This window comes from Camellia sinensis, chromosome 4 (genome assembly GCF_055761805.1).
Source record: "Camellia sinensis isolate YWXY chromosome 4, ASM5576180v1, whole genome shotgun sequence".
Classification (NCBI taxonomy): domain Eukaryota; kingdom Viridiplantae; phylum Streptophyta; class Magnoliopsida; order Ericales; family Theaceae; genus Camellia; species Camellia sinensis.
Window position 1 is genome coordinate 9,088,625 of NC_138964.1, and position 26,944 is coordinate 9,115,568.

Consider the following 26,944-nt stretch of genomic DNA (forward strand, 5'->3'; position numbering starts at 1 on the left):
TTTAAAAAGAGTTTGGTTATGAGTGTTGATCAAAATTTTCAATACTGTGAAAGTAATGTGTTTTGTTATGAGTTATAACAATTTGAATTAAGTTTTGAAAACTCTTTTCAAAACTCATAACCAAACAAATTTTCTTACTTCACATGTCAAATCAAACTTTCAAAACTCAATTCTACATTCAATTCAAAACTCAATTCCACACTCAATTCAACACTTTATTCAAAAACCATAACCAAACAAATTTTCTACACTCAAATCATAATTCTAAAACACACAAACTCAAAATACAACTCATATTCTCAAATCATAGTTACAAAGCTCTACCAAACGGAGCCTTACATTTTTAAAGTATGATTCATTTCAACATCAAAAAAACTAAAACTAAAAAATTTCACAGTTTTCACCGCTTATAACTAAAACTTGAAAACAACTTATTCAGAATTTGAAAATTTCCTACATTAAAATAGGAAAAGATAAATGTGTAGCAGAGAAAAAGTAGCAAAACTAAGAGATCGAAGAAAAGAGATAGATATAAAGAGAGAATTGTATTTCGACAACTATTTTTGTTTTAGATCTAACCGAATCTGATGTAGATCTACTTAGATCTGATTCTTCTCCAAAAACTCATCTCCTTCGTCGTCAGTAAGAGTGAAGCAAGAAGTTGGCAATCAATGGTTGCCGATGAACCCCAAGTGGTCATCGATAACTATATATTAGAAAGAGAGAGAAAATAAGAAAAGCATGATCGCTGGTCGTTAGATATTTGAAAGAGAAATAGAAAGAGAAAGAAAGAAAACATAGATAAAGAGAATAAGGAAAACACCCATGACATTTGGGTCTACTCCAAAGGTTATCGGATTAAATAGAGTACACATCTTTCAAAGGCTCCATTTGGAAAGTTGGCTATTTTAGTGGTTGACTATTTTAGCCTGACTAAAATAGTTGGTTTGGAAAAAGAATTAGATTTTTTTTGTAATTAGATATAATATTTATAAAAGAAAAAGTGAAATGATTATGAGTTTGATGTGATATTTTATCTTATCAACTATTTTAACATATTTTTTTTTTTAATACTATTTTAGTCCAAAAAATCAAAAAAGTTTCATCCCAAACACCCAAAAAAGAACATGAGGCCAATTTGCCCATTTTTTTCTTTTTTTCCTTTTTTTAAGAGTATATCATTTGAGAATTGTTAAAAAGTTAATAATAAGAAAGTTGGTTTTATAGGTATTTTCAAAACATTCACTTTTTAACTTATTTAATTAAAGATGTAGGTGCTGATTTCCGACTACACTGCCAAACAAGGAACGCAGCTGGAAAGCACAGGCAGAATAGATTACGCCCAAACAACATGTTAGAGAAAGATAAGACTCCAACGATGGTTCGTCCACCCGGGGGCACTCCGACGATCAAGTCAGTACTCAGTTTATCTCTCAAAGATAGCAAATAATGCTTAACTCACAAGCCAAAATACAAAAAAGCGTACCTTAGACCCACGAAGGTGCCTTACTTTTATAGCCAGCACTAACCTGATCCCTGTAGAAGCCTAGCTTCAATGGACTTTGGCTCAATGCTTATCTGGAACTCTCAACTAGATAGAGATAAACTCCCAAAGAGCTTTATCTTTATCCAGACTGAGATCTTTCCCCATTCTAGGACTCTTATCCCTTATCCGCTCACCTCGAATTCTGGTATCTTCGCAGATAACCTCAACCTAGCCGAGATCATCCTAACATACGACCAAGCCACGTGGCACTCTGGCTGACACGTCGGCGTCACCTCGGCCACGTGTTATCATTCACAAAATATCTCCCCACAACTGCCCCCTAGGTTCTATTACCTCGGCATACTAAGGTGATGGAACCTACATCGTTTGTCCTCTCAGAACGTTGGCTAAGACTTACTCCATCATTCATGATTGAATTCATCACACATCGGTTTGTCATGACCAAGACTCTGCAGTCTACTTTTTCAATGACCAAGAACCAAGAATCAAGTTCTTCAAGTTCCTTAACCAGGACCGTTTCCTTAGCCGAGGTCCCTACTTCATTAAATCAAGAACTCCAAGAGTTTCATCTGCGCATAAGCTGTCATGCACGGTTTTCTCAACCGTTTTATCCACGTGTCCTTTTCTCATTGATCTGTACCTGACACGCACGATTAGGTCCCGTCGCTTCTGCGCGCTCTGCCTGATAGACACGTCGTCCAAGGCACATTCATTGTGGTTTTGCCGCATTTTCGTGTTTTAACAAAAACTATTTCCATCTTTCCGTCTTTTCTTTTCGCATCTTTGATTTTGCTCAAGCTTTCTCTCTTTCAAACTGCCATTGTCCAAGTTCTCGAGCTCTGCAACTTGCTCCATTTATTCCCTCTGGCGAAGCACTCACGGTTCTGCTCCATTCACCGTCACCGTCTAACTCCAGCGTACCTCATAGCGACGTCATTCTCTTCGATGAATCACTGTTTTTCCCCTTTTTAGTGTTGGATTTATTTCAAACTCTATTGCGTTGTTTGTTGCCATTGTGAGTTTGTTCGTGTTCTTGAATCTTTGCATGTGCTTTATATTTCATCATTCGTGCGTTGAGCATGTTTGTTTACGATTTTGTGTTTGTCCAATCTGTCTCTGGGTCTATACATGCACACACGAACTGCTCATACACTTGATGTTTTTGTAATTTGGCACTGTCCTTGGCTTTTGCACATCTGCACACACTTTATTCAGTGTTCTTGAATTTTTATTTGTTTTCTTAAGTCTGAATCATTGTTCTTTTCTGTTTTTCTTACTTTTTTTTCCAGATTCTAGCCTTTGATTCCTATATCTGCGTAGATTTAGGTTTAGGATTTGATCTAGAACTCTGTTCTTTAGGAAAATCGAACCAAAACCCCCTTAGATTCTCAGAAACCTTTACTCCAATGCTCTCTAGGGCTTAGCCGAGATAATTTGCCACTTTCCAAACCTCTTACCAAAAACCCTGAAATTGGACCCACTTTGGCCGAGATAATGGGCATGTTCAGGTGGAGAGTTGACACACTTTCTAAGCTAAAGTACTTTAGGAGAGAGTTCTCCATCCCAACTGATGTTCGCCTTAGGCTGGCAGGAGAGGAGGACTCCATCATGCCTGATGGAGACTCCATGCCTTTCCCCGTAGTTGTTTTCATAGAGTGTGAACTTCGGTTCCCTCTAAACATCCTTTTCTGATAAGTCCTTCATTACTACAAGCTCAACCCGATGTAACTAGCCATTAACTCCTATAGAGTTATTAATGGTATAATTGCTCTGGCTAGCCGAGAAAATGCTAGGATAACATTAGCCAATATCCAATACCGTTACACTATGTGTAGCCTGAAATCTGAAAAAAGGCTACGTCTATTACCTCAAGCCGAGATCTACAGCCTACAAATTTATAACCGACTTCCCAGACTCCAACAAATGTGCTAGAGATGATTATTTCATCGTCTCGGGCAACTGGGAGTACTCACCTGATGACGACCTCCACCTTTATCCTTTGAGTCGATCAGTGTTTAAAGAGGGTGATGGTAAGAACCAAGTGTCACTTTACATGCTTTTAAGTCTTATCACTTTATTTCCCTTATATGTTCTAATGTCTGATTCTTGTACTTGCAGTTCTTCCTTAGCCATCAAAAGACTTCCGGCAAAACCTTCTTCCCCAGCAAAGACCTTAAGAAGCTGCTAGGTTTGCCAGTTGACCAGCGCAAAGCTCCTTACTGCTCAACTATATACCGACGTACAAATCTGCACTGCCCGACATCTCCAAGAAGAGCAAGTCTCCACCTTCAACAATAACTCCACAAGCCGAATCATCATCAAGGCTAGATCAGGAATCTACCTCTGGTCCTGTTGAGCAACCATTCACCTCTGCTCCCCAATTGATTCCTCCACATCAGCGCCGACGTCATCGCTGTGCTCCTGCCAACGCTTCAGCTGGGAGAACTCGAAGCCACAAACGCCAAAGCAGTGAGGCGTTGGCTTATAATCCAGCAAACCCACCTACCGCACTCCCAGTATTCCATTTAAGTACCAAAGTAACAATTGCCTCCACAGCCAACGAAATGGGCTACAAACCGGCAATTGTTGAAGACCTTCTAGCCGACATCCCAAGGGTTGTGACAGTGCAATCCTCGTCTTTCTTATCCCAACCAAATCCAAATCCAAAACGGATGAAGAAAGCCAAAGCAAAGGCCACAGTGACTCAAATCGATTCTGAGGACACTATACCAATTTCAAAACTAGCCGAGGCCGAAAAGAGCGTTCCTTCTGCTGAAAAAAGGCCAACCGAGACACCATCATCTGAAGCTAGGAATGGCAACGGGGCCAGGGATCACACTCCCTATCCTCGATCCCCAACGACAAAAATTTCCCCATCCTCGACGGGGAAGCTATCACCACCCCCGTCCTTGTCCTCTAACGGGGATCGGGTTTCCCCGACCCTAAAAATTTTTCGGTCTAAAAAAAAAAATTAACAAATCAACAGCATCATGCATCAACAAACAACAACAAATGATCTGTTACAGATCATGTATAAACACAACAGATTTGGGAATGATTAGTAAGATCAGCGAGATCTGGGAGGAGGGAAAGGACAGCGGAGGAACTGCCGCCACTGCCATGGGCGAGATCGAAGATTGGCGCGATGGGAGGAGGGAGAGGACGTCAGAAAAGCTGCTGCCACCACCATCGGTGAGATCGGAGATCGGCGAGATGGGAGGAGGGAGAAGACAACGGAGGAAGGAGAGGAACCGTCGCCGCTACCGCCGACGTCGTGGGGAGCACTTGCAGAGAGAGCGAGAGCTTTGTATTTGTGTGTGAGTGAGTGAGTGGTCACTGGTCAGCCAAACCCTATATATACACATGTATTATATACATAAACAGGGGCAAAATAGTAATTACATGTCGCGGGGACAAGTGGGGCTGGGATGGGGGCCGGGTCCAGGACTGAAACATGTATCCCCGTCCCCGGCCTGAATATCATCGGGGATTCAATTCTTAATACCGTCCCTGGCCCGTCGGGGGTATTTTTTGGGGAATAACCGCTTAATTCGGGATCAGGGAATCGGGTCGCCATCGGGACGAGTTTTGATTGCCATCTCTATCTGAAGCCCCACTGGCCAAAAAGCCGAGATCCGACCACCTAGAAGGCACTAGCTATTACCGCACCATGACCTAGGCGCTTGAGGTTATGGTTGACAACAGAGCCCTTACTGCCAGTGACAATGCTGCAAATCTTGAAGTCGACGTAACCCTGTCAACGGCTGTTCTTCTGCCCGAAGACATGAATCACATGACAGAGTTACACGAATACGAAACTTTGCCCTCATGATGCAACACTCGGTCTTGGTAAGTCTCTTTACTCTTTTGTAGTCTTTCTATACTTAGTCAATTTTTACTAACCTATTTTTTACTTCTTGCAAGCCATCCAGCACGTTCACTCCTATGCTGTTAAAACCGAGATGATAAGGAAGGAGTTGGCAAGGAAGACCAAGGATGATGCCAAACTTCTATCCTCGCTCAACCATGCCAAGGCCAACAATCGAGCACTATTGGATCAAGCTAAGGCCTCTAAAATTACTCAAGACTTGGCCAAGGAAAAAGCAAAAACTGCCCATGATGAAGCCGAAGCCGCAAGAGCCGACCTTGAAACTACCAAGGCCAAGGCAACTGACTTAGAGGCCAAGCTTCAAGAAGCCCTTGCCTCAAAGGAGGCCGAAATAAAGGCGGCCGATGAGAAAGCTTTTGAGGAGGGACAAGTCGCCATCCGCAACCTATACAGACAATAACTCAACCTGGCTTGCAACCGAGGTTACTACCTTGGTTGGACAGTGGCACTCAACAAGCTATCTGTGCCGATGGACTCTGACCTCCAAGACATCAATGAACTTGAGGTGCCTTTCCCTCCAGAGCCTGAAGATGACGCCAAGGATGATGAAGCCGACGAAGTAGAGGAGGAGGCTGCCACTGATGTCAAGTCTTCCACCCTCAATGAGCAAATAGACTTGACTCAGGATGAGGAGGATGACTTGGCATCCAAGGGGGTCTCCCCCAAACCAACCACATCTGAGGCTGAGGTTCAGTGCGCCGAAAAGAGTCTGGATTAGACTTTACAAGAAATAGACGCTAAAATAGAGGCCGACAAGAATGTAGCACCACCAGCCGATTTTGAGAAATCACAAGCCAATCCTAGTACTTAGGATATTTCATCTTTTCTCTGTATTCTTTGTCTTCTTTTGTTTGTTTTTTTTTTTTTTTTTGTCTGAACAATGTCTAGCTTCATATTTGGCCGATGTGCCGCTTATATAATTTGAACAAGTAATTTTTTCTGAAAGCAAGTTTCCTCATTTCTTCTAAGTGTTTGAATGCTTTCTTTTCTCTTATGTATGTTTACCACTTTCATACTTAGAATAATTTTGCATGTCTTTAAAGTATACCTTTAACTGTATAATCTCCTCGGAGTAAAGTACCTCGGATATACTTTTGATTGTTTATCTCGGCCTTGGCTTAACACTTAAAAATATTTTGAAATATTTTTACAAGTGTTGTTTCTTTAATCTTGCCATTTCACTCTCAATTATTGTCTTCTATCAAGACTTTCGTCTTCTATTCTTTCCAAGTTTGGCAACTTGGTCATATCGGCGAGTACGTATGTCGGATACTTCTTCCAATATAACCTCGACTAACTTCAACTTGTAAATTTCTCTAAAATTTCAACAAGTCTAAAGCACTACAAAGTTTTAAGCTCATTCATCATTCTCCAGCTCCTTGCCCCCTAACGTGAATCTAAGTTTCACTTATGTCCACATTAAGTACGTATAGTTTTTGCCGAAGTCAGATTCAAACAAAGACTAGCCGAGGTTCTCAACCTTGGTTTCTTTGTTAATCTAACTGAAATGTACTTAGCTTCATTCGAAGCTTAATTATGCCGACATGGAAAGGCTATGTTAAACCAACTTAGTTTAATTTCATTATATGCAAGTGTAGACGTCCCCGAACGGCCCGGGAGGGATGAGCTCCCGTTCTGTTCATTTTGGGGTCACTACAGCTCAGGACTCTCAAATTTGTCACGGTTCTAAGTCTGAACCAAAGAGTCCAAATCCGGCAAATCGTTTTGAGAAAACAGATTTTTGAAAGAAGTGTCAAACATGGACTGCTTTGCCAGATACAGAGTCGCCACCTAAATGTTTTTTAATGGGAAATTTAGGAAACCCTGACTCGGTGCCTAAGGCCACGTGTCCGTCATCACCAAAGTCGCCTCGGCTCGGGAACTTGGGTACGATTGGGGAAGGTCACTTCGTGAGCACCCCCGCTCGCCCGGTCAGAGACCGGCCTCTACTAACCGTGATATCTATTTTTGAAAACATTGTATGTTCTTATTCCGGTTATTAGCCTAGGTTACTATGTGATGCGCACAGCATACAAGTATAGACTGAGTCGCCTGAATTGGAACAAAACATTTCATGTTTGTTTGTTTGAAAGATGGTTTGCTACTCGCAAGTAGGCTTAAAATGTAGATTTTGCCACCCTCGGGTGGGCTTAGAAAAGATGGTTTTTCCACTATCTAGTGGGCTTAAAACACACATTTGATGAATTATTCTAATTCAAATAACCCAACCTTCACCCACAGGCATTCAGGCAGTTATATCACATAAGCATACAGCCTCGTGGTAAGCATGCTATTCATGGCAGTCACTCACACGCATGCAAGGATGCTAAAGCATAAAACTTACCGAGTACTCCAAGCCAAAATGGAAATCACATTAGCAATTATGCATGACCCTAAGTATACAGAAATGCCTAATGCAACACATGCAAAAATGCAACCTATAGTAGGCTCGGCTATTCTAAACATGGCATATGGAATGCTACAACTAACATGTATTCAATTTGGAATTGAAAATACAATGCAGTTAGTATGATGTGCCGAGCCCGGTGCATGCAAAACGGATGAATGATGCAAACATGCTGTCATACTGTATGCTAATTGAAATATGCCCTAATCTAACCATCATAAGCGGGTAAATAAAAGGGAGAAAGACGTGGGGTTGGAAGACATACAACACACACACGCACACTTATTACAGTTGTGCCCTCGCGCAGAGGGTCCGAATAAATAATACAGTCCCGAATAAAAGAATATTACAGTCCAAATATTACAATCCGAATAATATACAAATTCCTAATTAATTATCAAATTAAATAAGAAAACTATAAAACTGGCGTGCAAGCCAGGGACTGCCTTGCTTCTGATGGATGATGCATGTCCGGGTTGCCTTGCGCGAAAATCCACTGGGATGCCCCGATTAGCCTCTTGTTTTGTGATTTTTCTTGGAAAGCGCGCCAAACTCCGGAAGTTTGCTGATTCTTCATTTGCTGCAACAGAGAGCAGGAAAGGGGCATAGCAATGTATTTTCACAGATATATGCATGCCTCGATCCTTGTGCCACCAATCACGCATATCGATGCATAATGGCAGAGGAGTCGAAATGTGCAACTTAATATAGAATGAATGCACATGTAAACACAACAAGAACCTAACTCCATCATGGGTAATCCAGAGTGTCGGTGACTGGAAATTGAGACACGTTCCGTCACTCGGAGTACGAAACGCACATCTTTTCCAATGCCCGGGCTAACTCCTATCCCGAACACGATGCGATATGCATGATATGCATGAATGCAACTAAGATACAGCCTAGTATGCACAATGCTATGAAAATGAGATGTCTCGAAATGCGTGCACACGGGCACGCAAACCGAGAAAATGACATGGAAATATGATATGGGCTTATACCAACATGAGACAGCCTCAGCCACACTCACATAAGAGGCCGATGGACGAAAATGAAGTGCCTCGAAATACGTGCACACGGGCACGCAAACCGAGGCAATGGCATACGCAATGCAAATGCATGGAAATGGCATATAGAATGCAACATGGACTTATACTAACATGAGAGAGCCTCAGCCACACTCACATAAGAGGCCGATAGATGAAAATGAAGTGCCTCGAAATGCGTGCACACGGGCACGCAAACCGAGGCAATGACATACGCAATGCAAATGCATGGAAATGGCATATAGAATGCAACATGGGCTTACACTAACATGAGAGAGCCTCAGCCACACTCACATAAGAGGCCGATAGATGAAAATGAAGTGCCTCGAAACGCGTGCACACGGGCACGCAAACTGAGGCAATGGCATACGCAATGCAAATGCATGGAAATGGCATATAGAATGCAACATGGACTTATACTAACATGAGAGAGCCTCAGCCACACTCACATAAGAGGCTGATAGATGAAAATGAAGTGCCTCGAAATGCGTGCACACGGGCACGCAAATCGAGGCAATGGCATACGCAATGCAATATGGCTAAAATATGATATGCAAACATACTAATGGATTTTCAGCAATGAAATGTGGGGAAAACAGCCCCGAAATGAGGCGAAAGTACATCCGATGCATGGAATCTCTCCCGAAATGCAAAATTAAGTACGTGAAATGGCTTACAGCTATACAAAGCATGCGTAATTGGTACATGAGATGAAAATACAGAAGCAAGGCAGCCTCAAAATAAGCATTTTTACAGTACAAATCATGGCCAAACAGCAAGCAAAGATAGGGCAACAATGGTATGCAAAAATGGCCCTAAACATGAGATTATGAAGCAACTCACAGCTGCTAACTCCAAATAGGTTAGGACCCTTCAACAACATTGAATAAGGGCCAAAAATAAGCCACTTTACAGAACTGTAAAAACCCTAAAAACAAACATAGGTATAGCTAAGCTCTTATGCAATAAAAAGGGCCAAAAGGTGGCCAAAGAGGCAAGTGGTATATGCAAAGCCCAAACTAAAAAATTCCCTTCTACAACATTGAAGAGGGACAAAAAATAAGCATATTTACAGAACTATAAAAACTCCAAAACAGTATACAAACATGCTAGAAATGCAATGCAAAATGAGGCTCAAAAGTGGCTATAACACAAAGTATACAAAATATTCACCAAACAGCCAAAGACCCTTAATGAAGCATGTTAAGAAGGTCAAAATAAGACTATTTCTAGGCCTGTAAAAAGACCAAAACAGAAGCATGATAGGCTGCCAAAGCATGCAAGAAAATGGCATTCAAGGAGGATATTGAAGCAAGTGCAATATGGAGGGATCAAACCGGGTTGAGCCCTTAATGAAACAAGAAAATGAGCTCAAAAAAATGACCTTTTCAGTTTTGGTCGGAGCTCAAATCAATAAGCATGTATGGCTTACAAAAGGTGCAAGAAATGGACCAAAAAGGGGGAAATGCTACTCACCCTTGAAGACCAATGCTTTTGTTGCTTCTTGGACCAACTTTGATGACTTTAAGCTGCTGGAATTCCTCCCCTTGCTTCTGGAATGGAGGGGTGGTGGTAGAGCTTGATAATGATGAAGAAATGAGGTGTAGAACTTTGATATTTTTTGAGAAAATGAGAGAGATAGAGGGAGAGTTGTATGTAAAGCTTCAAAGCAATTTTGTTCCAACCCCTCATACCAGTGTTGGCAACTGGCTATAAGGAACAAAAAGAAGGTGTAAAGGTGGGGGAAAAAGGAGGCAAGCTTTCCCCCACAAAATATCCCCCGGATTGAGATATTTTATGGGGGAAACAGCTATACAGCTGTAAAGTGTGCAGAGAGAGGAACATTGCCGACCCATTTTCAAAGCTCCATGTGGCCGGCCGGCCACCTACCCTAGCCGGCCGGCTAGGGGTCAAAAAGGCCAAGTTGGAATAGTGGTCGGCCACCACAAAAAAGTGGCCTCCCAGCTCTCCTCTTCACAGCCCTGTGGTTCGAATTTGGAAACTCTAAAACAGGAGAGAGAACAAGCCATTTTGAGGAGGGGTTCAAAAGGTTCAAATGGAATTAATGGCCGGCCATAAACTTTTAGGGTCCTCCCATGTGTGTACATCACAAATATGTGGTTCAAAGTTCAAGAAAGTGGCCCAAGGGTGTTCAACATTGGCTCGGAAGGAGGGGTTCAAAAGGGTCAAGAAACATTAGTGGCCGGCCATGAACTTTTAGGGTCCTCCCATGTGTGTACATCACAAATATGTGGTTTGGGTTTGAAGAAAATGGCTCCAAGGTGTTCAACATTGGCCCGGAAGTGCGAAAAACGGGTGTCGGAGGGCGAAAATGGAACATAACTGGTTGCCAAGATAATTGCTGGCCTCCCACCCTTCTACGGCCTTCCCGGTGATAAAACAGAGGTACCTGCCAAAAATGAACAAAAACCGATGCAAAACGAATGCTCGGGGGCCAAAACACGCAGTTCGGGGTCCCGAAAATGGGCTGTTAAGCACCGAAAGTGGCGTTCGGCCACGAAGTGGGTTTCTCAAACCCCAGTGTCCCTCAAAAGGGAGAAAATAAGATGTATGCCAAAAATCAGAGCAAATGGAGATGGTTAAGCGGTCCCGAACCGAGGCACACGGCCAACGGTTCCGAAAACCGGGAACCGGGCTCCGAAATGGGCAAAATGGCCTGCGGCCACAAAATGTAGCCCACGACCACTGAGAGATGGTCTACGGGACCTCTCCCTCCCCTCGGGAAAAGAAACAAAGAAAACCGAGTATGGTTCGCAAACCGAGACAAGGCACAGAAGAGGGTTCGGAAATCCGGAGGCAGGGCTTACGGCCGCGACTCTGAGACTTCTGAACGAGCACGATATGCAACGTCACCGAGCGCTCAATTGGTGATGTCTGAGTCTTAAGGTCGGTCAAAAATGGGATGTCTACAGCAAGTCTAATTTCATCTCTGCCATATAATGAGTTTAAGTTATTCGTCATGTTTCAATCAGAAACATCTCCAACTTAGTTCAACTCTATTATATGCAAGTATAATTCAACTCTGCCATATAATAAGTCTAAGTTATTCGTCATGTTTCAATCAGAAACATCGCCAACTTAGTTCAACTCTATTATATGCAAGTTTAATTCAACTTTGCCATATAATAAATCTAAGTTATTTGTCATGTTTCAATCAGAAATATCGCCAACTTGGTTCAACTCTATTATATGCAACTATAATTCAACTCTGCCATATAATAAGCCTAAGTTATTCGTCATGTTTCAATCAGAAACATCGCCAAAGGACTGGTCAGTCCAATCATACAAATTTTCAAATTCTTAAAATCCAAGCTAAAAATTTTTATTACTATCTCAGCTAAGAAAATTATGACATAAATTTCGAAAAACAAAAAATTCTAATGATAGAAAAACTTCAAGTTGCAAGTGTTCTAGGGTCATGGAAACTCTTTGCCTTCAATGTCCTCAAGCCGATATGCACCATTACCGCCTATCGAGATGATTCTATAAGGTCGCTTCCAATTTGGGCCTAGCTTGCCCTCTCTAGGATCGTTCTTGTTGCCGACCACTTTTCTTAGCACCAGGTCCCCAACTTTGAACTCTCTTGGGTTGACCTTCTTATTATAAGCCCTAGTAAGTTGTTGCTGGTATGTCTCCAGCCGAATTGATGCTCTCTCTATTTTCTCCTCAAGCAGGATTAGATCTCGGGCCAGGAATGCCTCGTTAGTCCCATTCTCTACTTCTTGGGTTCTGATCCCTGGGATGCCGACTACCAAAGAGATGACTGCTTCTATGCCATAAGCCATGGCAAATGGGGATTCCCCAGTAGATCTTTTCGGAGTAGTCCGATATGCCTAGAGTACATTGTGCAACTCTTCCACCCATTTTCCTTTTGCTGCTTCCAGCCTCTTCTTGATCCCATCCAAAATAGTTTTGTTGGATGTTTCTGCCTGACCATTACTCTGAGGGAAACTTGGAGTAGAATAATAGTTCTTGATTTTGTACTTTGCATAGAAGCTTTTGATTAGCTTACTGTCAAATTGTGTACCATTGTCTGTTACTATTGCCCTTGAGATCCCAAACCTAGTGGTGATGTTCTTCCATATGAAGTTCTTTACATCAATGGCCCGAATTTTCGCAAGGGGTTCAACTTCTACCCACTTTGTGAAATAGTCAGTTGCTACTAGCAGGTACTTCCTTTGTCCAGTCGCTTGGGGTAATTGTCCAACAAGATTCATGCCCCATTGGGCAAATGGCCAAGGGCTAGACACTGGGATTAAATCTACTGCTAGTTGATATATCAGCGGTGCGAACTTTTGACACTTCTCACACTTTCTAACATAAGCTTCAGCATCCTTCTGCATGTAGGGTCACCAGTACCCCTGAGTAATGGCCCTATGTGCAAGTGATCTGCCTCCAGCGTGGCTTCCACATACTCCTTCGTGTATTTCATATAGGAAGTCTTCAATTTGTGAAGGATGCACACGTCTCAAAAAGGGACCAGTAAAAGACTTTCTGTAGAGATGTCCTTCTGCTGTCAAACTAAACCTAGCTGACTTCAGTCTGGTCTTGTGTGCTTCTTTGCGATCATCTGATAGCTTTCTATCTCTAAAGAATATTACTATTGCATCCATCTAACTTGGTCCCATCTCCACACACATTACTTCGTACTCTGTGATCAGTGGTTTCACACTTGGGCCTAACAAATAATCAACCATTATTGTCCTTGCCTCCCCCGATTTCATTGCACTAGCTAGGTTAACCAAGGCATCGGCATGGTTGTTGTCATCTTGGCTCACCTGCTATAGTCGGAAGTCTTGAAACAAGGCTAGTAGTCTAACAACCTCTTTGACATAGGCTATCATTCTTTCGTCTCGAGCTACATACTCGTCTGTTGCCTAGTTCACAATAAGTTGGGAGTCACAGAAGACCACCACCTCGTCGGCTTCCATTGCTGCTGCCAACTTTAATCCTGCGATCAGTGCTTCTTATTTTGCTTCATTGTTTGAGGCTTTAAACCCTAGTTAAATAGATTGTTCTAGCATCCACCCATCTGGCGATACTAACACTACTCATGCCTCCGCTCCTTGACGGTTTGAACTCCCGTCAACAAACAAGCAAAAGGAGTCGCCGATGTAAATGTCACAGGGCTTGAGTCTTTCTTCTTTCTTCTATTTTGCTGTAGGGTTTTTTTATTCCCAGCTGGGTCTCTTCTTGTTCTCCTAGACATCCTAAGCCGCGGCTCACCGGAGCCCAACGTGGGATGGCACCAGGTGTCAACTCAGCCATGAAGTCGGCCAGAACCTGGCCTTTGATCGCTGTTCTGGGTTTGAACTCTAAATCATATTGGCCCAATATTACTGCCCATCTAGCCACACTGCTTGTTAGATCTCCTTACTGTAGCAGGGACTTTAAAGGGTGCTCAGTCAATACCACAATCTTGTGGGCTTGGAAATAATGGTTCAACTTCTTCAAGGCCATCATTAAAGCCAATGTTAATTTCTCCAGGGCCACATAGTATACTATCATTTGTTCTCCCTTCTCTTCTCTAGTTATCACTACACTCACTGCATGCTCTGAAACCGCCAAGTACAAGAATAGCTCATCTCCAGGTACTGGATTTGAGAGAACTGGGATTGTGGTCAGGTATCTTTTCAAGTTGGCCAAGGTGACTTCACATTACTCTGTCCACAAGAAGTCGGTGGCCTTTTTCAACAGTTTGAAAAACGGTTTACACTTATCTGAACTTCTGCTTATGAATCTATTCAGGGTTGCGGCCCTTCCAGTCAACATTTGTACTTGTTTTGCTGACTTTAAGCTTTTTAAATCCAAGATGGCCATGATTTGATTTGGGCTTGCCTCAATGCCCCTTTTGATAACCAAGTACCTAAGAACTTACCAGACCCAACTCCAAATGCACATTTTGAAGCATTAAGTCGGAACCGATATGTTTTTAGGATGTCAAAGATTACCTTCAAGTTGGCCAGATGATCCTCAGGTTCCTTGGTCTTCACGACCATGTCGTCGATGTATACTTCCACTATTTTGCCAATCTGATGTCTGAACATCTTGGTCACTAACCTCTGGTACGTTGCTCCTGCATTTTTAAACCTGAAAGATATCACTCTGTAGCAATATAGCCCATTGAGGGTGATAAATGCAGTCTTCTTTTCATCAGGGGGTACATTGCTATCTAATAGTACCCCCTATAAGCGTCCAGGAAGCTCATCTTTCCATGTCCTGAAGTGGCATCCACTAATTGATCGATCTTGAGGAGTGGGAAACTATCTTTGGGACAAGCCTTATTCAGGTTAGTAAAGTCCACTTCCTCCTCTACTGCTTACCTGGAGAGAAGTAGACAAATTCTTAGAGGTATCAGAAAGGTAGTTTACCTCTATAATTTGTCCACTGCCTTATCTACTGCCTCCATATGAACCAACGTCGGCCTCCTCGCTCGCTGAATGACGGGTTTTGCCGACCTGTCTACGTTCAGTCTGTAGCATGTGGCCTCGGGGTCAATGCCAGGCATCTCATATGGCGTCTAGGTGAACACCTCTATGTTTGCTCGCAAGAACACTTCTAACTCTCTTTCCTCTTTCTCAGCCAAGTCTAAACCGAGGAGGAAAAAACGCTCTTCATTCTCTTGCTGGACCAGAATTTTCTTCAAGGCTTCCTCACTTTTGTCGGCAGGCTCTTTGCCAATGTCATCTAAGACCTCCATGTCCTCGTCTTCAATCTCTACTGTCTCTACCTCTCACACGTTACAGGTGGATTTCATTGTTGCCATGGAGCAATTCTTTGTTTGTCCCTGATCCCCTCTAACCTCCTTAATTCCATGCTCTGTTGGGAACCGCAACAGCTTGTGCAGTGTTGAGGAAACAACCCTTGTTGCGTGCAACCATGGCCTTCCTAAGATAACATTGTAGGGGAAGGGGATGTCAATCACTGTGAATTCCGTGCTTACCTTTTTGGTGCCTGTCTACACCTCCAAACTTATTGCTCCCAGGGGCCACGTCGGTGTTTTATTGAACCCGACCATTGAACTATTGGACTGCTCTAGATCATCTTGGTAAAGGCCGAGCTCCTTGTAACATCTGACATACATAATGTCACATAAGTTGCCTTGGTCAACCAAAATACGCCTTACCTGGCACTTTCCAATCTTGAGGGATATTACCAGAGCATCGTTGTGTGGATGTTGCACCATGTCTAGGTCGGCTTTAATAAAGGACACCATTGGTCCCTGGTACTCGTCTGCCCTAGGCCTCTTTTGCTGGACCTGATACACATGTTGTAAGTGTTTCACCCTCTGAGTCTCCCCACGTACCTCGTTTTCATTAACCTTCGAGTGAATCACATTGATCACTCGAGGTCCATCTGCTTGTGGTTGTGGTGCTGGTGGAGGTGGTGCTGCCGGTGCCTAGGGCAGCCTTGCTTGCTCTTCCCTTGTTCTGGCCTCATCTACTAGGTCCCTTAAGTGACCATGTCTTACCAGATCTTCCAAATGTGTCTTTAGAGCTCTGCATCCCTGAGTCAGGTGTCCATCCTCATTGTGGTAGGCACAGTGCTTCCCCAAGCTTCTTCTCATAAATTCGCCAGGGATCTTCTCTGGTTCTCTGTAGTAAGACTGATTCCTGATCCTTTCCAGGACTTTGTAAACCAGGATCCGGAACACTGTGCTGACTGCCTGTACAGCCCTTAGTCCTGTTTTTTGTCTATTAAAATTTGTATTACCTCAGCCTCGCTTCAGCGAGCCGTTCATCTTCTCTTGCTTTGATGCCTTTGTCTCTGGCTTGTCTTCCTTTGGTCTTGCATATTTCTCGATTCTGGCCATAGGTTCCTCTATACTTTTTGGCAATGTCTTTGCCAGCGATTTTCGAAGCAGACAGTCATCGTTCAAGCCGTTCTTAAAAGATACGACCGCCACCTCTTGGTTACACCCTGGTATTCGGTTAAATACCTCATAAAACCTTTTGACATAAGCCCCAAGGCTTTCATCCTCGCCAATTCTCAAAACCATCAGGGAGTCTACCCTTAACGGCTGTAGTTTGTTTGTAACAAACCTGGCCACAAACATCTCGGCCAGGCCTCCCCAATTTCTCACAGTTCCTTTCGGCAACTTGTGAAACCAATTTGATGCGATTTCCCTAAAGAATGAGGGAAACACCTTGTAGAGCAACGGCTCGTTCCCGATATACAGTGCCATTGAGTTCAAATATAAGTCGACATGAAAGTTGGGATCAGACTTGCCGTCATATATCTGGAATCTCGGCATATAAAACCTTTTGATGGCCTCAAACTTGTCTAATTCTACTGAGAACGGCGTTCTCGACTTGATCGGAGATGTTACCTTGGCATCTTATCACTTCCTCTGGAGGTAATCCCTCAAATCCTCCTTAGTCCGTCCAAGAGCTCGGTTGTCACTGAATTTTAGCCTTTTTGGTATGCTGCTTCTGGTGTCGGTATGAGTCCTCTTGGACCTCCCTTCATTTATCGTGTCAAAACAAAGCTCCTTCCCTTGAACGTGTCAATGTTCTTTGACGTAGGTTTCTTTGGCACAATGTGTCTTCCAAGACTCTCCTCTCATCGATTCTCCTCGCCCGACCTCCCATGAAGGTCGATGAAAATGCTACCTTGCCCTGCCATGCTGAGGGACTGTAGGGATTGCTTTCTGCCCCCCTTTCTGGGCATCATTCTTGGCCACTGAAATCGGCATGTCCTCCAATGGGAACGGTGGCTATATGATGTTGCTCTGCATCATGAAATTGACAACCGATTACAAGTCTGCCAATTTGTTTGCCATCTCCTTCATCTCGTCGTCCCTCCTCAAGCATCAATCTTTCCATACCTGGAGGTCGCTTTCGTTGTAATACACGCCCTGACATGCTTTATTCAGTACGTCTCCCTCTTGGCCGACGTCTTTTTCTCCGAGATTCTTATCCTAAGGTTCTTCATTACAGTTGTCTTCCTCTACGTTAGGATCGACGTTTTTACCACTCCCACTAGGGATGTCGCCCCCAATCTTTTCTTTCTGCCCGTCGTTGGCCATCTATTCTCCTTATGCTTTCCACAGACGGCGCCAAATTATGGGTGCTGATTTCCGACCACACTGCCAAACAGAGAACTCAGCTGAAGAGCACATGCAGAATAGATTACGCCTAAACAACCTGTCACAGAAAGATAAGACTCTGGCAGTGGTTCATCCACCCGGGGGCACTCCGACAATCAAGTCAAAACTTAGTTTATCTCTCAAAGATAGCAAAGAATGCTTAACTCACTAGCCAGAATACAAAAAGTGTACCTTAGACCCACGATGGTGCCTTACTTTTATAGTCAACACTAACTTGCTCTCTGTAGAAGCCTAACTTTAATGGGTTCTGGCTCAATGCTTATTTGGGACTCTCAACTAGATAAATATAAATTCCCTAAGAGTTTTATCTTTATCCAGACTGAGGTCCTTCCCCATTCTAGGACTCTTGTCTCTTATTCGCTCACATCGAATTCTAATATCTCCGCAGATAACCTCGGCTTAGCCGAGATCATCCTAACACATGACCAAGCCACGTGGCACTCTAGCTAACACGTCGGCGTCATCTCGGCCACGTGCTATCATTCACAAAATATGTCTTCACAAAAGACATTTTCTTTTAACCGATTTCAAACAAATCAATTTAGGTACTTGATTAAAATTCAAAAGTCAAATTTTAATTTATTTAAATTCTATTATTTTTTTATTTTTAACATATTTTTTTTTAAAAAAATTAATTTTTAATCGATTTTTCAAAACAATCCCAGCCCCCATTTATGAAAAATATTTTATTGCACCTGCAAGGTGAGTGGGACCAAGGCTAAAGGCCCATTTCTTTCTCATTTGACAAAAGTACCCCTAATTAAGACTATCTTCACATCAACTTCCACTACCAGTAGTCTCTCTCACTTTGACTATACAAATAAATGAGGAATTATATTTTGTTGCATCAATCATATGGGTGTTTTAGGAAGTTCATTAAAAATTATTTTTTAATTTTTTTAAATTTTTTTGTAAAAAAAAAAAAGAGTTAAAAATTAAGAAATTCCAAAATAAGCCATAGATTTCGAGGTGAGTGGGACCAAGGCTAAAGGTCCATTTCTTTCTCATTTAACAATATTAGTTAAGAATATTCTTAGGCTTAGAATTATAGAGTTTGATTTGATATTTTATTTAGATTTTTTTTTTTTGATTTTATAAAAAAATTATTTAAAAAAAAAAAAACTCAAAATCAAACTTGCCAAACACAGCCATAGACTATGAGGTGAGTGGGACCAAGGCTAAAGGCCCATTTCTTTCTCATTTGACGAAAGTACCCCTAATTAAGACTCTCTTCACATCAACTTCCAATACTAGTAGTCTCTCTCACCCTGACAAACAAATGAATGAGGAATTATTTGGGGATTCGACTCTCTCCACTTTGTTATTTTAATTGGACAATCCACTTTAGTCTATTTTGAATTCATTTTGAGTGAATTTGAAGTAGGGCGGTGTAAAATATCAGTATCTGTTAAAATTATATTAATTTGTGTTAATTTGTACCATTTTAATTGTTAATTGCAGTTTAAAATTTTAAATTTATAATCCGACAACCGAACTGTTCCGCTCCGTATAATTAATACATATATATTTTTTAATTTTTAATGAAATATTAATGTAAAAATGAGTGTTAGAGAGATTTAAGATATGAAATTTATTATAAATTAGTAGTTATATATATGAAACATATTATGTAAAATTATTTTGTGTTATATATATAAAAAATATTATACAAATTAGCATTATATATTATGCAAATGTATGATAATTAGTTAAAATATTCTTCAATCCGCCAATCCGTCAAAAACTGTCCAAATCGCAATTTATTAATCCGTTAACCCGTCATTCGGTTTGTAATTTTACTCTCAAACCGCCCGAACCGCACCGCGCACACCCTTAATCTAAAGTGTAAAGTTTACTAAGTATTTTATTTTTAAAAAAAATTGTGTTAATCAGATATTAATAATCACTTGATCAGATCACATTTATATTAATATTTTATTTTTAAATCTATATTTGTCGTTGACATAAATTTAATCTAATCAAGTGACTATCAATATTCAATTAATATAATTTTTTATAAAGATGAAATACTTAACAAACTTTACACATTAAACAATTTAAATTGCCGATATAAATTTCATAATAAACCTATAGAAATCCAGTAACACACTCCAAGTCAATTACAAACAAGAGAAACAAATATCAATTATTCAATAGTTTACCAACCTAACATGTTAAGGAGATATTTTGAAATTAACAAGCCTCCGTTTGGAAAGTGGGTTGGTTTTTTTACTTTTTAGCTTTTTTAGCTATTTGAGTCTGGGCTCAAAAGCTTGGTTTGGGAAGGGTTTTTTGACTTTTTGGCTTTTTTGACTTTTTTTGTGAGAGAAGAGTGTAATGATTATGGGTTAGATGTAATGTTTTGTCTGTTGTGACTCAAATAGCCTATTCTGTCTTTTGTGGCTCAAAAAGTCAAAAGAGCCCAAATAAACTCTTTTCAAACGACACCTAAAGATTATTAGTAGTCACAAAATAGATGGAATGGACCTTACTTATCTTGGTGAGCTAAGTAGAAAAAGATGACCAATCATATGTATCTCTTTTAGCACAACCTAATTAGTTACGAATATTGTGTACACATGTCATAATTGCTCACGACTAATAAATAATATTCACTCGAAATGACTTTTGATGCCCAAAAGATAAAAAAAAAATAAAAATAAAACGAAAGGTTCCCAATTTTTGTAGGTTCAATTTCGACTGTTCAAAAGCAGTGGACACAAATCTAAACAAAAAACACAATGGTCTCAAGAATGGTTATTCAATAATGTTATAATAACCAACATTTATATATGTCATGAAGTGTTTATTTTCTTATCTGTTATTATTGTATTGATTTTTTTTTTTTGATCGGCAAAGAAAAATTTCATTAACAGTATGAAATTAAAGGTACAGTTGTATTAATTTACAATCTGTTTATATGGAATGATTTTGTGAGAACTAATGAGAAATGAAAAGAAATAAAATTTAGCAAGAAACACTGTTATAATATTGAGATATTCCATTAAAATACAAAGAAAAAAATTAAGTGATATACCTATCTCACATTCATTAGTTACTTATCCATTCAAATATGATAGTAAAAAAGTATAATTATTTCTTTTCTTTTTTCACTCAACTAAAAAACCACAATTATTTTTGTTATTTTTTCACAAGTTATACCAAATGGATTACATGGCCTCACTCATATTGTTAAAAATACAATAGTAGCATATAACATGATAAATATTTTAGGGAAAATTACAATTTAGTAGTTTTTATATAAAAATATATATATATATATATATATTTACACATACATGAAAAATTTTATGATTTTAATTGTTAATATTTATAAATTTTACCACTTATGTATAATGTTTTTTTTTTTAAAAAAATTTACATTGAACTGTAATTCTTCGAATATTTTATGGCACATCAATGTGATGATTGTAAAATTATTAATGGTATAATTAGTACACCAAAAAAAAAAAAAATGAGAGAATTACAATTTAGTGTCTCTTTCATGAAATAATTATAAATTCATAGAAAATTTTATAATTTTAATTATTAATATTCATAAACTTTATTATTTATTTGAAAATATTTTTAAAATATTACATTGAATTATAATTTCTTCAAAAAAATATTAGTAATGATTATTGGTCGATCCTTTCGTTAGTCTCTTAACACATGATAGCAACCTAATGCTCTATAAAGTTTTAGATTAAAAATTAAAATGAGATACAATCATATTGAGTTTTTAAAATTAAAAAAAATATATAATTGAAGGCATAATAAAAAAAAATTAAAATTTTAAATAATAAATTAAATAATTTAATCGTTGAGCCACCATCGTTGACGCGTAGCCATCACAGATGTAGATGTTGTTAAATTTTTTTTTATACTCCCTTTGTAAATCACAACACGACACCACCTGGCCCCAAATAATTTGTCGAGGGACAATGGCCATTGCTGTGGGTCAGATCCAGTGGTTTTGGGTCCCAATCATTGGACATGGACATTTTCACTAAAAAAAAATTGATCATTGGCCCACTGACAAGTGACATTTCTTTATAAAATAAAATAATAAAAAAAATCAATCTTCTTGGAATCCGTAATAATATTAATTAAAATAAAAAAATAATAAAAATAAAATAAAAAACTACACATTATCAGCATATGATAATTTCACAACATATCAAACCAAAACCATGGGCCAAGTCCAACCACTCCACCACCATACATTGCAAAGCCTTTTTGTAGTGTAGTGTGTGTGCTTGCTTTGCATTTTTATAAAGAAGATTGATGAATTGAGAGTTGAGAGTTAAAAAAGAGAAAACCCATCTCTCTCTCTCTCTCTCTCTCTCTCTCTAGAAACTCTCAATCCATAGCCATGTCAAGCAAGAGATCACCGCTGGCGGTCGGAAAACTCGCCGGAACACGGGTTTTCGGCAATCCAACCGGATTCACCGATGCAGCCCCAAGCCCGAGAAGCCCTTTGGATCTCAATATTCAATCCCCAAGGCCAAGAGGCTTAAAGAATTATGATCTTGGTGGGGTTGTTGGGCTTGGAATTGTAGCTGCCCTTGAGAAATCCGGTGAACCCGGGTGCGAAATTCGGGCCAATAAGGCCGTGTTTGGACAAAATTTAACCCGATCTAATCCAATTCCGGTTAAACAAGCTAACAATTGTGTTAGACATAGAGGGGGAGATTTGGAGGAAATTGATTTTGATAGTTTGGAGGATTATACCTTTGTGACTTGTCATGGACCAAACAAGTCCTTCACTAGAGTGTATTGTGATGGAGATGAAGAACATGGCAAAGTTGGGCATGATAGAAGTATTGGCTTTGAAAGGAGAAGTAAAAACTATGGCTTTGCCATCTTCCACATATCGCCAGTTAGATTTGGAGAAGATATCACGGCATACCCGGCCTCCGATTTTCTCAATTCTTGTCACTTGTGCCAAAAAAAGCTCCATGGCAAAGATATATACATGTACAGGTACAATCTTCAACTTTGTTATATATAGTTCTTTTCTATGTTATATTATATCCTTCTTTTTGTAGTTCCGGAGAAGGAATTTATGTAAGAAAGCATGTAGAACCAAGAACTACGCTAGAAACATGTAGGACCTATAATAGCGCAACAAATAGGAAGTTACGTGTTTGTTTCTGCCGTATTGTCCTTAATTCTATACGCTTTCCTGCATCATATATCAATTTAAGGCCTATATAGTAAATGAACATTTCTTGTGGACAATCAAGACCCCTGTTGGTAAGACACCTCTTGATAATTGATCTTGAATTGGATTTACCAAGTCTTGAAGTGATCTGCTATGTACTAATATAGAGTCTAGTCCTATATTTGATTTTCAAAGAGCATATTAATAAACCAGAAGATTTTATAAACGGAGAAAATACAACTCTCTGTAATTTTTCAAAATTAATAATTAATATTATGTGGCGGTGTTTGGCAACAATTTTTTTTTTGGATTTTTTCAACTAAAAGATAAAGATTTTGCACAATCAAATAAACAAATCCAAAAAAAATATCACATCAAACCCCATAATCATTTCATTTTTTATCTCACAAACATCCTATCCAATCACAAAAAAAATCTAACTATCTTCTCAAACACAAAAAAAAATTTCTCCAATAATATCCTACAGCTAAAAAAACCTACATAAAAACCCAATTCTCAAACACGCACATATTTTTTCACGTATTTGAAGTTTTTTATTTTTATTTTTTTAAAGACCATTAGGCTGTAAATTCTCCTTTCATAAATCTATGCATAAGCATAGCATATGAATATTTGTGGAGACATGAGATTAACAAATCACATACACTTGATTTTTCAGGGGAGAGAAAGCATTTTGTAGCACAGAATGTCGGTATAGGCAGATAGCGATGGACGAGCGCAAAGAGCAGTGTAGCTCTGAAGCTTCAAGATCATCGGCAACAGATCTTTCAAACTCACCTTACACTAATGGCCAGATCTTCTCAACAGGAATTCTAGCAATTTAGACAACTCGAGGACACCACTATACTATACATACAAGCATGGTTTTAAATAATAGCGTTGAGATAGCTGATATCAGATACTATTGACGCGTATATTGTTGAATATCGGTATCAATATTTTAAAACCATGCATATGAGATTCAACACAAGTTAGAAGCTCTCTTTTGTTTTCATCTTACAAGTTTGGTTGTAATTTGGATGTAAGAGCAAAGCTTGTGATATGTAATGAGAATTTTGAACTTAGCTACCGTTTGGCAACTTAGTTGGAAGTGAGTTGGAAAAAAATACAAAAAATATTACATTTAAATCGTAATCATTTTATTTTTTTCGCTCAAAACAAAGTTTAAAAAGTAAAAAAAAAAATCAAAAAGTTCTTTCCAAATAAAACTAATTTAACCAGGCTTAATTAGCTAAAAAGTCAAAAAATTGAATTAAAAAAAAATCCAAACAAAGCCTTAAAAGGTGAATTTGAGGTTGCTTTTTATTATTATTAGATGCAAATAAGCAATCAACTTATCTCCTGCATTTCTTTGCTGTCACTGCACTACTTGGTACTGTTACCAGCAAAAACATCTGAGCTTGGGGAAGGAAAAAGAAGATAACCAACTTGCATAATTTCTTTTCAATTTCTCATTTCCAACACATAAATACTATTTTATATATATAGATATTAGAAAATTGAGCAGATTGTATGTGTAATTGAAATTGTCATATGGAGTCATGGGAGAAAGAATCTATGTTAAGTGATGGGCAGTAGTTGATTTTACTTTTTAATTCTTACAGTAACAGCTAAGTAAATATAAATATGTGAGGAAAGTATAATGTAATTGTGATTTTTTAAGAATCAAAATTATGTTCCCATTGTTTTAATTGATAAAACTCAAGTTAGGGCAACATGTGAATTTACCCTCATATCACCATATAATTTTCCCATCATTGAGGGAGGTGCTCTTATACAATATTTGAGAAGGTCCTTTGATCAAAAATATATATTTCAAATGGGAAGTGATTGAAACCCCCTCCAATCACCACCCCCACCCTCTCCACACACACGTGGCGGGTGGTGATTGGAGGAGAAGGAAAAAAAGAAGAAGAAAAAAGAAAAACTGGCCAATCAATGAGAGAGGGGGTCAAAGGGGTGCTTCCTTGAGGGGGTCCAACTCATTTTCCATTTCAAATATAATTAAATTGGGAAATGGACCTCACTGGGACGCTAAGGAAGTATGAGCATAAACTGAAATATTTTGAAGTTTGAAAGTTTATTAATAATATTTATTATTTATTATTATTTGCATTATTCATTTATAATTTTAATTGAAAAATAAAAATATTAAAATAATATAAAATGTGTGGAAGAAAATATTCTAAAATGAGAGAAGATTCATCAACCTAACAGAGCAAGACAGTGCTAGAAATAAATTTGGTCACACAACAATCACTCACACAAATTTAAAAAAAAAAAAAAATTAGAGAAGGATAAATACAACTCTTGTATCTCACTCATATCTCATATGACTAACTTACAAAGCTATATAATATTTTATAACCAAATTCTTAACATTCTAACATAATGATTATTCATACTAATATAATGACTCACTATACCAATTTCATTATAACATTCACGCTACTAATACCATCCCATTAACTCACCACTAATATTCCATTATTCCTTCATAACTTTTGAAATAAATGTTAAGGAAAATCGATGTGATTCTCCACAAGTAAATCAATCAATGGGAATAAAAACTAATGCGGAAAAAATTAAATCAACTGGGTCCCACACTCCAATAAGGAGGTATATCCCAACAATTCTCCCCCTACCGACTTAGGTGGAGAGATCAACCATACCCGCCAAAGTTCGACACTTCAAATGTTTGTCCCTCGACAAAGTCTTTGTCAACATATCTGAAATATTATTATCTGTGTGAACCTTTTCGAGTTGCAACAATTTCGAATCTAACACATCACGAATCCAATGGTATCTCACATCAATGTGTTTCGATCTCGAATGAAAAGTAGAATTTTTACTCAAGTGAATAGCACTTTGACTATCACAATAAAGCACATACTTTTCTTGCTTTAAACCCAACTCTTGCAAAAATTTCTTCAACCATAACTCTTCTTTGCAAGCTTCTGTAATAGCAATAAATTCAGCTTCGGTAGTTGAGAGAGCAACACATTTTTGTAATTTAGATTGCCATGCCACAGCTCCCCCTGCAAAAGTCATCAAATACCCCGAAGTAGATTTCCGAGAATCAACATCACCAGCCATGTCAGAATCTGTGAACCCATCAAGCATCGGCTTACCATCCCCAAAACACAAACACACCTTCGAAGTCCCTCGAAGATACCTTAGAATCCATTTTACCGCTGCCCAATGTTCTTTACCCGGATTAGAGAGAAAACGACTCACCACACCAACGGCGTGAGCAATATCCGGCCTTGTACAAACCATGGCATACATCAAAGAACCAACTGCTGAAGCATAAGGAACTTTCTGCATCTCTTCCTTGTCTTTCTCACTTGTAGGACATTGATTCGAACTAAGCTTGAAATGACCCGCAAGTGGACAACCAACCGACTTTGCTTTATCCATATTGAACCTCTCAAGAACTTTCTCAATGTAGCTTTCTTGAGACAACCAAATCAACCCCTCTTTGCGATCACGAACAATTTTCATACCAAGAATTTGCTTTGCCGGTCCCAAATCTTTCATAGCAAAAGACTTGCTTAACTCCAATTTCAACCTGTTTATCATGGTAGAATCTTGACCCACAATTAACATGTCATCAACATAAAGCAAAAGAATAATAAATTTACCATCTGGAAAATTTTTCACAAACACACAATGGTCCGAAGTGGTTTTAGAAAAACCATTATTCATCATGAAAGAGTCAAATTTTTTGTACCATTGCCGCGGGGCTTGCTTGAGGCCATACAAACTTTTCTTCAA

General features: G+C 39.3%; 1 protein-coding gene across 1 annotated transcript; it reads left to right on the forward strand.

Moving 5' to 3' along the window:
- The first annotated feature begins 22,140 nt into the window (after nt 1–22,140).
- Nucleotides 22,141–24,231, forward strand: LOC114319175 (FCS-Like Zinc finger 14). The gene is made up of 2 exons (XM_028266176.2): nt 22,141–22,965; nt 23,826–24,231. Exons 1-2 carry the CDS (start codon nt 22,355–22,357, stop codon nt 23,989–23,991), a joined length of 777 nt encoding a protein of 258 aa, XP_028121977.1. The 5' UTR covers nt 22,141–22,354; the 3' UTR covers nt 23,992–24,231.
- Nucleotides 24,232–26,944: the final 2,713 nt, after the last annotated feature.

Bases quoted from the DNA above. Each gene is read 5' to 3' on its own strand.
- LOC114319175 (XM_028266176.2), top strand. From the start codon at position 22,355: ATGTCAAGCAAGAGATCACCGCTGGCGGTCGGAAAACTCGCCGGAACA. The intron at 22,966-23,825 runs GTACAATCTTCA...TTGATTTTTCAG, and splicing joins AAAGATATATACATGTACAG to GGGAGAGAAAGCATTTTGTA.